The following is a 15,396-nucleotide window of genomic DNA, read 5'->3' on the forward strand; positions in this document are numbered from 1 at the left end:
TATCAAAATTTTTAACGATAAAAGAATATCGATATTAATCAATGTTAATAAAGGAATAATTGATAGTTATCCTTTGCATTTTTATAATATTTCAGCCTATAACAATCTGCTTTAATTATTTCAAATTTATACAGCTCCGTGGGAAAATTAATTGAAAAAATATTAAAATAAGTTTTATATATCTTCTGCAATAGCATCTTAATTCATGAATATTCACTAAAGAATTTTTTCGTAAAAAGATGCTTATACATGTGGGAATAGGCTTAGTGGTTAAAGCAGTGAACTGTCATTGCGAAGGACTGGGGTTCGATCCTCAGTAGCTGTTTGAAGTACATCCTGCTTCAGATCGATGGGTACTAGCTAATCTGAGAGGTAAAAGTGACGTGTGTGCAATGCAAATCACATTGGTCACGAATGTAATGCCTGAACCTCATTAACTCTTCTGATCCAGAACGGGCTGTTGAGGGAATGCTTTACTTTTTGCTTGATGTATGTGGGAATATGCCCGTGAGATATTTAGATAGTTACTTAAAATGGTTTTACAGTTTCTTTATTTTTAACAAATATATTGTTTAAAGTTTTAACTCTTCAGCAATTATGATATGATATAAAATGTAGTTTTAATTTAAAAATCGTTAACTCTAATAGTACATAAATAGAAATATATAGTTTAAAATTAAGATATATCTTCGAATAATATTAATACTTTCTGAGGATGGGGCAAAACTGGGTGGACTTCTTCGTTGGGGAAGGGAAGGACTGGAGTGATCATCATTTTTTTTTTGTCTCCATTAGGATTAATGAAGGTGAGCTTTTTTACTGGGTTTGCATTATCAGATCAGAATAGATGTCCGACCCATCGTAGTCCATTGCATCTTATGACTTTAAAAATTGCAGGTTGTTTGTACTTTAGATAAATTTCGGAGTTAAGTAAAGAATAAATGGTTGATTGAATGCAAACAATAATATATTATTCTCCTAAACTGCAAGCAAATATTTCTCTTAAGAATTTCCATTCAAAGGTCACGCTTTTATTTTCGTGTAATTTGGTTACAGCCATAAAATTCATTCTCTTAGGACAGACATTCATTTTCTTAGGTTGAATTAGTTGTTATAGATGTTAATTTTTTATTTTAAACTTATAAATCCACATTTTAATTGGTTTTTGAGACCATGATTTACTGAAGAGCCTGTTGTTTTTTTTTATCTTGAGGGTCAAGTCATGGTTAACAGTGATGATAGTTCCAAGATATTTGAGCTGTGAAACTATTTCAAAGAAGTAATTCTTCACTGTAAATGGCTATGAATTAGGTGTAGTGTGGGAAGTCTCCATGAACTTAGTTATATCCTTGTTTATTTTTAGGCCAAATTTACCAACCTCAGCTTCTAATTATAAGATAAAGTTGAATGACAAGGAATTTAATTAATATGCAATACAGTAAATAAGCGAAGAGATATTTTATAAAAGTATTTAATGAAAAATAATAACAGCGAAATATATGCGTTTGCGAAGCGTTCTATTTACATATCTGAATGTTGCCACCTTTTTTATATGAAAGAAGAAGTTGTAAAAAGGTTCTTTTTTAAAAAGACGGCTGCGCCATATAAGATAAAGTTGAATGACAAGGAATTTAATTAATATGCAATACAGTAAATAAGCGAAGAGATATTTTATAAAAGTATTTAATGAAAAATAATAACAGCGAAATATATGCGTTTGCGAAGCGTTCTATTTACATATCTGAATGTTGCCACCTTTTTTATATGAAAGTTAAACTATTCTCTGCCTTAATAAAATTAGACATATGCGAACCTTACATAATAAATTGAATGCTCCTATGACAATTTTTCAGGGTACACTAACTAAGGCGATATCATCAGCAAATGCCAAGCTTTGAAGAGTCTTCTGGTAGATAGAGTCTCTCGTCTCTTTTTATGAGACGAGACACTCCTAGAGATTTTTCTAGAGTCAAGTTGACAGTAGACATGACAAAGCATCACCCTGTTGCAATTCTCTATCCGTATGGAAGATTCAGAAAAATCGTTCTCCAGTTTCACGTTGTACTTTACCCTCTAAGTGTAGTTAGTCTTTTTCAGGTTAATTAGCTTAGCTGGCATATCAAATTTTCCCACTACTTCTTAAGTTTCTGTCGAATAATTCTGCCGTTGTAAATTTTGACTATCATGTGTTGAATAATAGTACTATATGTACACATAATTAACTGTTTAGGCACTTTGAACTTCGAGCAACCAAAAATTAAAACAGATAATGAATAATCTAAGAGTCAAAAAAATTTTGAATCATGATATTAGTGTGCAAAAATAGTTATAAAAATAATAGTGTCATTAGTTATTGTTTTCGGATATCACAATTATGGTGGTGTTAAACTTTGACCCTCACTAATTAGCATTGAACAAATCAGATTTTCCTGTGTCTGTTTAGTTTGAACGTTGGTTAGAAAGTAAATGCCAGAATTTTTGCACGAGTTTAAGTCAGAAAACGTCTTTCAGTTAACGAGGCCAAGTCAACACTCGAACTGAGCCATTCTCGTCTCTTGTTTGCTCTCGAAATTTCCACTATTAATGTTTGAAACAAAAATAGAGACTATTATTTTAAGAATAATAAATTAATTCCATAACTTAAACAACAGTCTTCCTTTTCTAAAAATCAGGAATATTCTGAATTTTTCATTAAAATTCTTCATTTTTCTGTAAGATAAATTGACTTGTAGTAGTTTCTGTTTTTCATAAAAAGGAATACATGTTTAATTTTAATCTAATAGTAGTTTACAACAAAAAATATCGAATGATTTCTTATTTTCAAATAAAAAAATATATATTATTATTTTTTTTTCTTTTCAGGAAATAAACCTGACTTATAACTTCTGGCTATCATTATAAGAAAAACACATGTATGCATAAAAAGTTTTAGAAGTACCTTACGTATGAGTTTTCTTCATTTACTGGCATTCGTATTCAGACGAAAAACTGGTCTTTTGATTCCTTATTTCAATAAAGCAAAAGATTCAAAAATGCTAGTAATTTTGATGATTGCCACTTGGATAAACTCTGCAGAGTCACAACTTTTGAATGCAACCTTTATTCCTTTCGTCACGGGCCCGTTGATTGATTGTAAGTACAAGTTACGCTATCCCCAAACTCAATTTTTTATATATTTTTGTGGTGAAAGGCATAGCTTTATAATAATTATAATTTCTTTCATAAAATATTAAATTAAAGAATAGTTCAGTTTTGATTGTTTTTCAATCAATGTTAAAAGAGACCGTACAAATTTTAAACCTTTACCTTATTTTTAATTTTTAGTACATATGACGGCAGTATTCATATTTGAGAACATATTTTGTAACTAATTCAGTGATGCATTCTCTATTAACCCCTTAACTGCCGCGGGCGTATATATACGTCTCGGCCAGACGATGCGTTAACTGCCGCAGGCGTATATATACGCTTTCCCAAAGTACGATGCTTTGCATTGCGCTGCTACATAAATAGAACATCCCCCCCTCCTACTTCAGAATGCTGTAAAATGACCTTGAAAGTGTTTGCTTTGCGAATGTATTACTAATTTCGGAGGAGGGGGAGTGGGAAAAGGATGTTATGGAAAAGTGATATCGTATTAATCGCTTGTGTGTATTTATTTGAGTAAGGTCGGGTTTATTCTTTTTTCGCTTTTGTTTCCCGTATGTATTTGGTGCTTTTTATTCTTTCCATCAACGTCTTCAAAGAAAAATGCATCGCTAAAAATGTGCTGTTTGTTCAAGAAAAAAAACCTGCATATGAAAACTATCAGTGCGATGAATGTGATGTTGGTTTATGTGTCCAACCATGTTTCAGGATTTATCATACAACAGCTAAGTTTTAACATCTTTCATATTGTATTTTTATTATTTAATTTAAATTTTGTATTTTCTTTCTTTCCTATTTCTTGTCTTATAAAATTAAACTGTTTTTAAATTGCAAAGCGTGCATCATTTTCTCCACCAAAACACAGTGTAAGAAAGTGCACTTGAGCAAAAAACGGTGGCACTGGGGAGTGAATCACGTTAATTTTACTCGGCAGTTAAGGGGTTAAGAAATGAGCTAGAAATGTTTCTCTTTCTAAAGAAAAAGTTAAGGTTTTTGAACACTGGCTATAATTCTTTACAGACTATGGATCTGTTCGTAACGCTGTGTCAATTAAAATATAAATGGAATACAACACTTTTAAAGTTGACATGAGCATGAACATACATTGCAATTAACCTTTCTCAAAATGTGACCCTTTACATTAACCATTTTAAAATTTCATACCATTAGACTTGCTTAATTTTATCAATTTCCAATTCACTCATTCAAACTTGTAATAAATTCACTCATTATAAAAGAAAGATGTTTTTATGGCAAAAATTTAAATTTAGTAGCCTACAAACTATATAAAAATTAAAATAAAACTTATGCTACATTGGAAATGAACAAATGAAAAGGTTTATTTGCAAGGATAAGGAATATAAAGGCCAAAAGGATTAAAGATAAGGAATTCGCTATAAGGAATATCAGGGAAATGATAAGAGGAGTTCATTGTAGATTGTGTATAACTAATTAAATTAGTTCGCATGGAGCCTTAAAAGTTAGTGTAAAGCCGTGCCTATGGCATACTAATATTTGAGAGATGTAGGCCCACCTTAGATTTAGGCCTACATCGCGCCAAAGATGGAACGTTTCAACAGGACAGAACAACTCGCAGCAGTTCGATTTTTTGTGGCATTGGCGTAATGAACGCATTTATCCGCAGATGCTTGCTGTTTATGGTATCACTATCCTCGCAGCACTATCCTCGATAAAATGCTGAGAACAAATATTGCAAGATTTTTTTGATGAGCAGGCATCCATATTGGATTAGACAAGACTAAAACAAGCTTACACATATTAATAAGAATTTTAAATTTGTATAAGTTTCGATTTTTTTTGTTTAGAATCTTTCTTATAATTATTCTATGAGTATCTGTTAATAAAAATTTCAGTGCCTTTTCAAACCAAATGCTATGAGGGACTCGGGTGTTTCTATAATGGACCCCCATGGTTCAGTATTCCTGACAGACCACTTAGTTTTGCTCCAGTTGATGTTTTCAAAACTGAGTTTTTACTATTTACTCCGTCAAACATTGAAGAACCATACAAGATGAACTTAACTGAGGATACTATTTCAGATGCTAATATTAACCAAAACTATCCAACTAAAATAATAATTCATGGTTATAACGTCAATGTGCAACCGAATGACACAAGATATGTAAGTATATGAGATTATTTTTACTTATTTATTTTTTTAAAATTCTTTGGTTGTAATTTTTTATCTTTAATTATACACTGAACTAACACACTCTAAGATTTAAAGAAGATGTAGTTATGTATTCTATCTGATAACCATATTCTTAACCGTAATTACCCAGCAAAAATGATTATTTACCCAGGTCAAAATTCCTGATGGTCATATCGAAAAATTTTGACGGATTATGTTAGTTTCAGTGTGATTCATAAAGGTTCAATATCATCCACCATTTTCCATTTGGCGTTCATGGTTTTTGATATGCCATCAAACTACTTTAACTATGATGGTTAACCATCAAGAGAAGTTTCACTCTCATTGACCAACAATCCATGATGATCCGCGATAGTTCATGATGGTTGCAACTATACATTACCATGATGGTTGATTAGGAATTCTTGTTAGTTCTCAGGAATATACCACCAAAACAAGTTAGGTTCTCTTATGTTGGATCATAATAAATCAGTCCGAATTCCAGTGAACTACTTTATACTATGATCGTTAACCATCAAGAGAAGTTTCACTCTCATTGACCAACAATCCATGATGATCCGCGATAGTTCATGATGGTTGCAACTATACATTACCATGATGGTTGATTAGGAATTCTTGTTAGTTCTCAGGAATATACCACCAAAACAATTTGGGTTCTGTTATGTTGGATCATAATAAATCAGTCCGAATTCCAGTAAACTACTTTATACTATGATCGTTAACCATCAAGAGAAGTTTCACTCTCATTGACCAACTATCCATGATGATCCGTGATGGTTCATGATGGTTACAACTAGGACTGGGCGATATTAGAAATTATATATCGTGATATATCGTCAGTTTTGCATCGCGATATAGCGATGTATCGCGATATAGTATTTTTGAATTTCATTTACTTTAAGGCACAGAAAGTCAGATTTCTATCAAGACTTCATACGCATATTGATTTAAATCAATTTATAAATTTGAAAATATATATGTTTTGCTAAAGAAAGATATTAAATAAATGGACTAAGATGTACAAATCTTACTTAAAATATTTATTGAAAAAATGTGTGTAGATACAGAATGAAATATTTGCACTTCTTTATCGTTTATAAGGTATAAGCAGTCTTAATTTAAGTTAACCCCTAAAACACCCTTAATGAAAAAAAATATTGTTATTAAACAAAAGCTGATTTTAAAATTTCAAAATATATTTTAATTAAAATAAAAGTTAGATTGACTAAAAGCCGAAGTTTAAAATTAAAAATTGTTCGAATTTTAAACTAAAAAGTAAACATAAGATTTGTAATAATTTCTTAAAATTTTCGTTCTCTGAAAGATTTCTCAGTTTAAAAATAAAAAGGGAATTTTATAAAGATATCTAGCTGAAATTATTGAAAGAAAATTTAAAAAATTAAAAAAAAAGTTTGTTAAGAAATTCATTATACACTTAAAACAAAGTGTTAAAAATATTTTTTTTTTTTTTAAAAAAGAAACTTTTTTTAACAAATCAATATTTGCTTGTACTATTATGCGTAAATAATTACAGAATTATTAAGTTCGATCGTAATGTTCAAATTCTTAATGAACAAGTAAACACAAGTTTTATTATATTTTCTAAAAATGATCACGCAAATAACAAAAGATTTCTTAGATTAAAAATAAAAAAATAAATAAAAGTGAAATTTATCAATATATTTACCTAACAGCATAGGAACAAAATTTAAAAAATAAGTTCGTTAAAAAATTATTTGTATGCTTAAAACAAAGAGCTAAATAAATTTTAGAAAAAAAATGCTTCTTAAACACTATTTTTATTATTATTTCATATAAATAATTAAATTAAATTAAATAATGACCGAATTATGAACGAAAAACAAAGTAAGGCAAAGTTTCTTAATTAAATTCTTAAAAATAAAAACAAACGAATTGTGATATTTGGTAATATATTTAGCTAATTAACTAATAATATAAAACGAAAATTAAAAAAAAATAATGATTTTACTCTCTAATAAAACGAAGTAGTAATTGATAAAAAAAAAAGAAATGAATAAAATTCGCAAACTTTTCAAATTCTTTTGAACAAATAAAGTTTATTGACTTATGTCCAAAAAAATAAGTTTTGTTTTAACTTTATTTCTAAAAATAAAAACAACTCAAGATTTATAAATTTAAAATCAGTAATAGAAGCCCATTAAATTATTAGAAGTTTTATCCGAAAGGTTTTTAATAAATTAAAAGAAAGTAAAAAAATAACCTAACAAATTTATTTACTTTGTAATTTAATTCCTTATGGGTGCCTTAAATTAGATTTCCGATAATTTTCACATTTAAAAATATAAAAAAAGTTTTGTCAGAAAATAAATAAAAAACTTACCTAGTTAATGAAGAAACTTTTCTTTATAAATTCTTTTCAATAATAGATTGCGTTCAGAACAAGGTTACGACGGCGATCACGAAGTTAATCCCATTGAAAATAATCTACAAGAAACGATTTCAAATCGCGAAGGTGCGAAAACGAACATGTGATATAACGATATAAGGTCTCAAAAGTGATTCTGATTCTACCGCTCATCAGTCAAGGCGGTCTCAACATAACGAAACAATATCGTCTTCCACAGCGCGAGTTGGCATCGGAACGTAAGAGAAAGTCTTTGCGTGTATCGCTATATCGCTATATCGTTATATCGTCTTCTTCACTCGACGGCTTAAATCAGATTTCTGATGCATCGCTTGGAATGAAAGTCGCTGTATCGGTTTGCCGATATAGGCGTTAAATCGATATGTCGCGATATATCGATTTATAGCTCAGTCCTAGTTACAACTATACATTATCATGATGGTTGATTAGGAATTCTTGTTAGTTCTCAGTAATATACCACCAGAACAATTTGGGTTCTTTTATGTTGGATCATCAAAAATCAGTCTGAATTCCAGTAAACTACTTTATACTATGATCGTTAACCATCAAGAGAAGTTTCACTCTCATTGACCAACAGTTCATGATGATCCGTGATGGTTCATGATGGTTACAACTATACATTATCATGATGGTTGATTAGGAATTCTTGTTAGTTCTCAGTAATATACCACCAGAACAATTTGGGTTCTTTTATGTTGGATCATCATAAATCAGTCTGAATTCCAGTAAACTACTTTATACTATGATCGTTAACCATCAAGAGAAGTTTCACTCTCATTGACCAACAGTTCATGATGATCCGTGATGGTTCATGATGGTTACAACTATACATTATCATGATGGTTGATTAGGAATTCTTGTTAGTTCTCAGTAATATACCACCAGAACAATTTGGGTTCTTTTATGTTGGATCATCATAAATCAGTCTGAATTCCAGTAAACTACTTTATACTATGATCGTTAACCATTAAGAGAAGTTTCACTCTCATTGACCAACAGTTCATGATGATCCGTGATGGTTCATGATGGTTACAACTATACATTATCATGATGGTTGATTAGGAATTCTTGTTAGTTCTCAGTAATATACCACCAGAACAATTTGGGTTCTTTTATGTTGGATCATCATAAATCAGTCTGAATTCCAGTAAACTACTTTATACTATGATCGTTAACCATCAAGAGAAGTTTCACTCTCATTGACCAACAGTTCATGATGATCCGTGATGGTTCATGATGGTTACAACTATACATTATCATGATGGTTGATTAGGAATTCTTGTTAGTTCTCAGTAATATACCACCAGAACAATTTGGGTTCTTTTATGTTGGATCATCATAAATCAGTCTGAATTCCAGTAAACTACTTTATACTATGATCGTTAACCATCAAGAGAAGTTTCACTCTCATTGACCAACAGTTCATGATGATCCGTGATGGTTCATGATGGTTACAGCTATACATTATCATGATGGTGGATTAGGAATTCTTGTTAGTTCTCAGGAATATACCACCAAAACAATTTGGGTTCTGTTATGTTGGATCATAATAAATCAGTCCGAATTCCAGTAAACTACTTTATACTATGATCGTTAACCATCAAGAGAAGTTTCACTCTCATTGACCAACAATCCATGATGATCCGTGATGGTTCATGATGGTTACAACTAGGACTGGGCGATATTAGAAATTATATATCGTGATATATCGTCAGTTTTGCATCGCGATATAGCGATGTATCGCGATATAGTATTTTTGAATTTCATTTACTTTAAGGCACAGAAAGTCAGATTTCTATCAAGACTTCATACGCATATTGATTTAAATCAATTTATAAATTTGAAAATATATATGTTTTGCTAAAGAAAGATATTAAATAAATGGACTAAGATGTACAAATCTTACTTAAAATATTTATTGAAAAAATGTGTGTAGATACAGAATGAAATATTTGCACTTCTTTATCGTTTATAAGGTATAAGCAGTCTTAATTTAAGTTAACCCCTAAAACACCCTTAATGAAAAAAAATATTGTTATTAAACAAAAGCTGATTTTAAAATTTCAAAATATATTTTAATTAAAATAAAAATTAGATTGACTAAAAGCCGAAGTTTAAAATTAAAAATTGTTCGAATTTTAAACTAAAAAGTAAACATAAGATTTGTAATAATTTCTTAAAATTTTCGTTCTCTGAAAGATTTCTCAGTTTAAAAATAAAAAGGGAATTTTATAAAGATATCTAGCTGAAATTATTGAAAGAAAATTTAAAAAATTAAAAAAAAAGTTTGTTAAGAAATTCATTATACACTTAAAACAAAGTGTTAAAAATATTTTTTTTTTTTTTTAAAAAAGAAACTTTTTTTAACAAATCAATATTTGCTTGTACTATTATGCGTAAATAATTACAGAATTATTAAGTTCGATCGTAATGTTCAAATTCTTAATGAACAAGTAAACACAAGTTTTATTATATTTTCTAAAAATGATCACGCAAATAACAAAAGATTTCTTAGATTAAAAATAAAAAAATAAATAAAAGTGAAATTTATCAATATATTTACCTAACAGCATAGGAACAAAATTTAAAAAATAAGTTCGTTAAAAAATTATTTGTATGCTTAAAACAAAGAGCTAAATAAATTTTAGAAAAAAAATGCTTCTTAAACACTATTTTTATTATTATTTCATATAAATAATTAAATTAAATTAAATAATGACCGAATTATGAACGAAAAACAAAGTAAGGCAAAGTTTCTTAATTAAATTCTTAAAAATAAAAACAAACGAATTGTGATATTTGGTAATATATTTAGCTAATTAACTAATAATATAAAACGAAAATTAAAAAAAAATAATGATTTTACTCTCTAATAAAACGAAGTAGTAATTGATAAAAAAAAAAGAAATGAATAAAATTCGCAAACTTTTCAAATTCTTTTGAACAAATAAAGTTTATTGACTTATGTCCAAAAAAATAAGTTTTGTTTTAACTTTATTTCTAAAAATAAAAACAACTCAAGATTTATAAATTTAAAATCAGTAATAGAAGCCCATTAAATTATTAGAAGTTTTATCCGAAAGGTTTTTAATAAATTAAAAGAAAGTAAAAAAATAACCTAACAAATTTATTTACTTTGTAATTTAATTCCTTATGGGTGCCTTAAATTAGATTTCCGATAATTTTCACATTTAAAAATATAAAAAAAGTTTTGTCAGAAAATAAATAAAAAACTTACCTAGTTAATGAAGAAACTTTTCTTTATAAATTCTTTTCAATAATAGATTGCGTTCAGAACAAGGTTACGACGGCGATCACGAAGTTAATCCCATTGAAAATAATCTACAAGAAACGATTTCAAATCGCGAAGGTGCGAAAACGAACATGTGATATAACGATATAAGGTCTCAAAAGTGATTCTGATTCTACCGCTCATCAGTCAAGGCGGTCTCAACATAACGAAACAATATCGTCTTCCACAGCGCGAGTTGGCATCGGAACGTAAGAGAAAGTCTTTGCGTGTATCGCTATATCGCTATATCGTTATATCGTCTTCTTCACTCGACGGCTTAAATCAGATTTCTGATGCATCGCTTGGAATGAAAGTCGCTGTATCGGTTTGCCGATATAGGCGTTAAATCGATATGTCGCGATATATCGATTTATAGCTCAGTCCTAGTTACAACTATACATTATCATGATGGTTGATTAGGAATTCTTGTTAGTTCTCAGTAATAGACCACCAGAACAATTTGGGTTCTTTTATGTTGGATCATCATAAATCAGTCTGAATTCCAGTAAACTACTTTATACTATGATCGTTAACCATCAAGAGAAGTTTCACTCTCATTGACCAACAGTTCATGATGATCCGTGATGGTTCATGATGGTTACAACTATACATTATCATGATGGTTGATTAGGAATTCTTGTTAGTTCTCAGTAATATACCACCAGAACAATTTGGGTTCTTTTATGTTGGATCATCATAAATCAGTCTGAATTCCAGTAAACTACTTTATACTATGATCGTTAACCATCAAGAGAAGTTTCACTCTCATTGACCAACAGTTCATGATGATCCGTGATGGTTCATGATGGTTACAACTATACATTATCATGATGGTTGATTAGGAATTCTTGTTAGTTCTCAGTAATATACCACCAGAACAATTTGGGTTCTTTTATGTTGGATCATCATAAATCAGTCTGAATTCCAGTAAACTACTTTATACTATGATCGTTAACCATTAAGAGAAGTTTCACTCTCATTGACCAACAGTTCATGATGATCCGTGATGGTTCATGATGGTTACAACTATACATTATCATGATGGTTGATTAGGAATTCTTGTTAGTTCTCAGTAATATACCACCAGAACAATTTGGGTTCTTTTATGTTGGATCATCATAAATCAGTCTGAATTCCAGTAAACTACTTTATACTATGATCGTTAACCATCAAGAGAAGTTTCACTCTCATTGACCAACAGTTCATGATGATCCGTGATGGTTCATGATGGTTACAACTATACATTATCATGATGGTTGATTAGGAATTCTTGTTAGTTCTCAGTAATATACCACCAGAACAATTTGGGTTCTTTTATGTTGGATCATCATAAATCAGTCTGAATTCCAGTAAACTACTTTATACTATGATCGTTAACCATCAAGAGAAGTTTCACTCTCATTGACCAACAGTTCATGATGATCCGTGATGGTTCATGATGGTTACAACTATACATTATCATGATGGTGGATTAGGAATTCTTGTTAGTTCTCAGGAATATACCACCAAAACAATTTGGGTTCTGTTATGTTGGATCATAATAAATCAGTCCGAATTCCAGTAAACTACTTTATACTATGATCGTTAACCATCAAGAGAAGTTTCACTCTCATTGACCAACAATCCATGATGATCCGTGATGGTTCATGATGGTTACAACTAGGACTGGGCGATATTAGAAATTATATATCGTGATATATCGTCAGTTTTGCATCGCGATATAGCGATGTATCGCGATATAGTATTTTTGAATTTCATTTACTTTAAGGCACAGAAAGTCAGATTTCTATCAAGACTTCATACGCATATTGATTTAAATCAATTTATAAATTTGAAAATATATATGTTTTGCTAAAGAAAGATATTAAATAAATGGACTAAGATGTACAAATCTTACTTAAAATATTTATTGAAAAAATGTGTGTAGATACAGAATGAAATATTTGCACTTCTTTATCGTTTATAAGGTATAAGCAGTCTTAATTTAAGTTAACCCCTAAAACACCCTTAATGAAAAAAAATATTGTTATTAAACAAAAGCTGATTTTAAAATTTCAAAATATATTTTAATTAAAATAAAAATTAGATTGACTAAAAGCCGAAGTTTAAAATTAAAAATTGTTCGAATTTTAAACTAAAAAGTAAACATAAGATTTGTAATAATTTCTTAAAATTTTCGTTCTCTGAAAGATTTCTCAGTTTAAAAATAAAAAGGGAATTTTATAAAGATATCTAGCTGAAATTATTGAAAGAAAATTTAAAAAATTAAAAAAAAAGTTTGTTAAGAAATTCATTATACACTTAAAACAAAGTGTTAAAAATATTTTTTTTTTTTTTAAAAAAGAAACTTTTTTTAACAAATCAATATTTGCTTGTACTATTATGCGTAAATAATTACAGAATTATTAAGTTCGATCGTAATGTTCAAATTCTTAATGAACAAGTAAACACAAGTTTTATTATATTTTCTAAAAATGATCACGCAAATAACAAAAGATTTCTTAGATTAAAAATAAAAAAATAAATAAAAGTGAAATTTATCAATATATTTACCTAACAGCATAGGAACAAAATTTAAAAAATAAGTTCGTTAAAAAATTATTTGTATGCTTAAAACAAAGAGCTAAATAAATTTTAGAAAAAAAATGCTTCTTAAACACTATTTTTATTATTATTTCATATAAATAATTAAATTAAATTAAATAATGACCGAATTATGAACGAAAAACAAAGTAAGGCAAAGTTTCTTAATTAAATTCTTAAAAATAAAAACAAACGAATTGTGATATTTGGTAATATATTTAGCTAATTAACTAATAATATAAAACGAAAATTAAAAAAAAATAATGATTTTACTCTCTAATAAAACGAAGTAGTAATTGATAAAAAAAAAAGAAATGAATAAAATTCGCAAACTTTTCAAATTCTTTTGAACAAATAAAGTTTATTGACTTATGTCCAAAAAAATAAGTTTTGTTTTAACTTTATTTCTAAAAATAAAAACAACTCAAGATTTATAAATTTAAAATCAGTAATAGAAGCCCATTAAATTATTAGAAGTTTTATCCGAAAGGTTTTTAATAAATTAAAAGAAAGTAAAAAAATAACCTAACAAATTTATTTACTTTGTAATTTAATTCCTTATGGGTGCCTTAAATTAGATTTCCGATAATTTTCACATTTAAAAATATAAAAAAAGTTTTGTCAGAAAATAAATAAAAAACTTACCTAGTTAATGAAGAAACTTTTCTTTATAAATTCTTTTCAATAATAGATTGCGTTCAGAACAAGGTTACGACGGCGATCACGAAGTTAATCCCATTGAAAATAATCTACAAGAAACGATTTCAAATCGCGAAGGTGCGAAAACGAACATGTGATATAACGATATAAGGTCTCAAAAGTGATTCTGATTCTACCGCTCATCAGTCAAGGCGGTCTCAACATAACGAAACAATATCGTCTTCCACAGCGCGAGTTGGCATCGGAACGTAAGAGAAAGTCTTTGCGTGTATCGCTATATCGCTATATCGTTATATCGTCTTCTTCACTCGACGGCTTAAATCAGATTTCTGATGCATCGCTTGGAATGAAAGTCGCTGTATCGGTTTGCCGATATAGGCGTTAAATCGATATGTCGCGATATATCGATTTATAGCTCAGTCCTAGTTACAACTATACATTATCATGATGGTTGATTAGGAATTCTTGTTAGTTCTCAGTAATATACCACCAGAACAATTTGGGTTCTTTTATGTTGGATCATCATAAATCAGTCTGAATTCCAGTAAACTACTTTATACTATGATCGTTAACCATCAAGAGAAGTTTCACTCTCATTGACCAACAGTTCATGATGATCCGTGATGGTTCATGATGGTTACAACTATACATTATCATGATGGTTGATTAGGAATTCTTGTTAGTTCTCAGTAATATACCACCAGAACAATTTGGGTTCTTTTATGTTGGATCATCATAAATCAGTCTGAATTCCAGTAAACTACTTTATACTATGATCGTTAACCATCAAGAGAAGTTTCACTCTCATTGACCAACAGTTCATGATGATCCGTGATGGTTCATGATGGTTACAACTATACATTATCATGATGGTTGATTAGGAATTCTTGTTAGTTCTCAGTAATATACCACCAGAACAATTTGGGTTCTTTTATGTTGGATCATCATAAATCAGTCTGAATTCCAGTAAACTACTTTATACTATGATCGTTAACCATTAAGAGAAGTTTCACTCTCATTGACCAACAGTTCATGATGATCCGTGATGGTTCATGATGGTTACAACTATACATTATCATGATGGTTGATTAGGAATTCTTGTTAGTTCTCAGTAATATACCACCAGAACAATTT

General features: G+C 29.3%; 1 protein-coding gene across 1 annotated transcript in view; it reads left to right on the forward strand.

Annotated features, from left to right (window-relative positions):
- Window positions 1-2,866: 2,866 nt before the first annotated feature.
- The window catches only part of LOC107440352 (pancreatic triacylglycerol lipase), a 34,897-nt gene continuing 22,367 nt past the window's right edge, over window positions 2,867-15,396 (forward strand). Inside the window, exons 1-2 of the mRNA XM_016053257.4 lie at window positions 2,867-3,132; window positions 5,022-5,290. Coding sequence (XP_015908743.1) covers window positions 2,946-3,132; window positions 5,022-5,290 — 456 coding nt within the window. The 5' untranslated portion in view covers window positions 2,867-2,945. The remainder of the gene's footprint in view (window positions 3,133-5,021; window positions 5,291-15,396) is intronic.

Source organism: Parasteatoda tepidariorum, chromosome 4 (genome assembly GCF_982258835.1).
Source record: "Parasteatoda tepidariorum strain Cologne lab strain chromosome 4, Ptep-v5.0, whole genome shotgun sequence".
Taxonomy (NCBI): domain Eukaryota; kingdom Metazoa; phylum Arthropoda; class Arachnida; order Araneae; family Theridiidae; genus Parasteatoda; species Parasteatoda tepidariorum.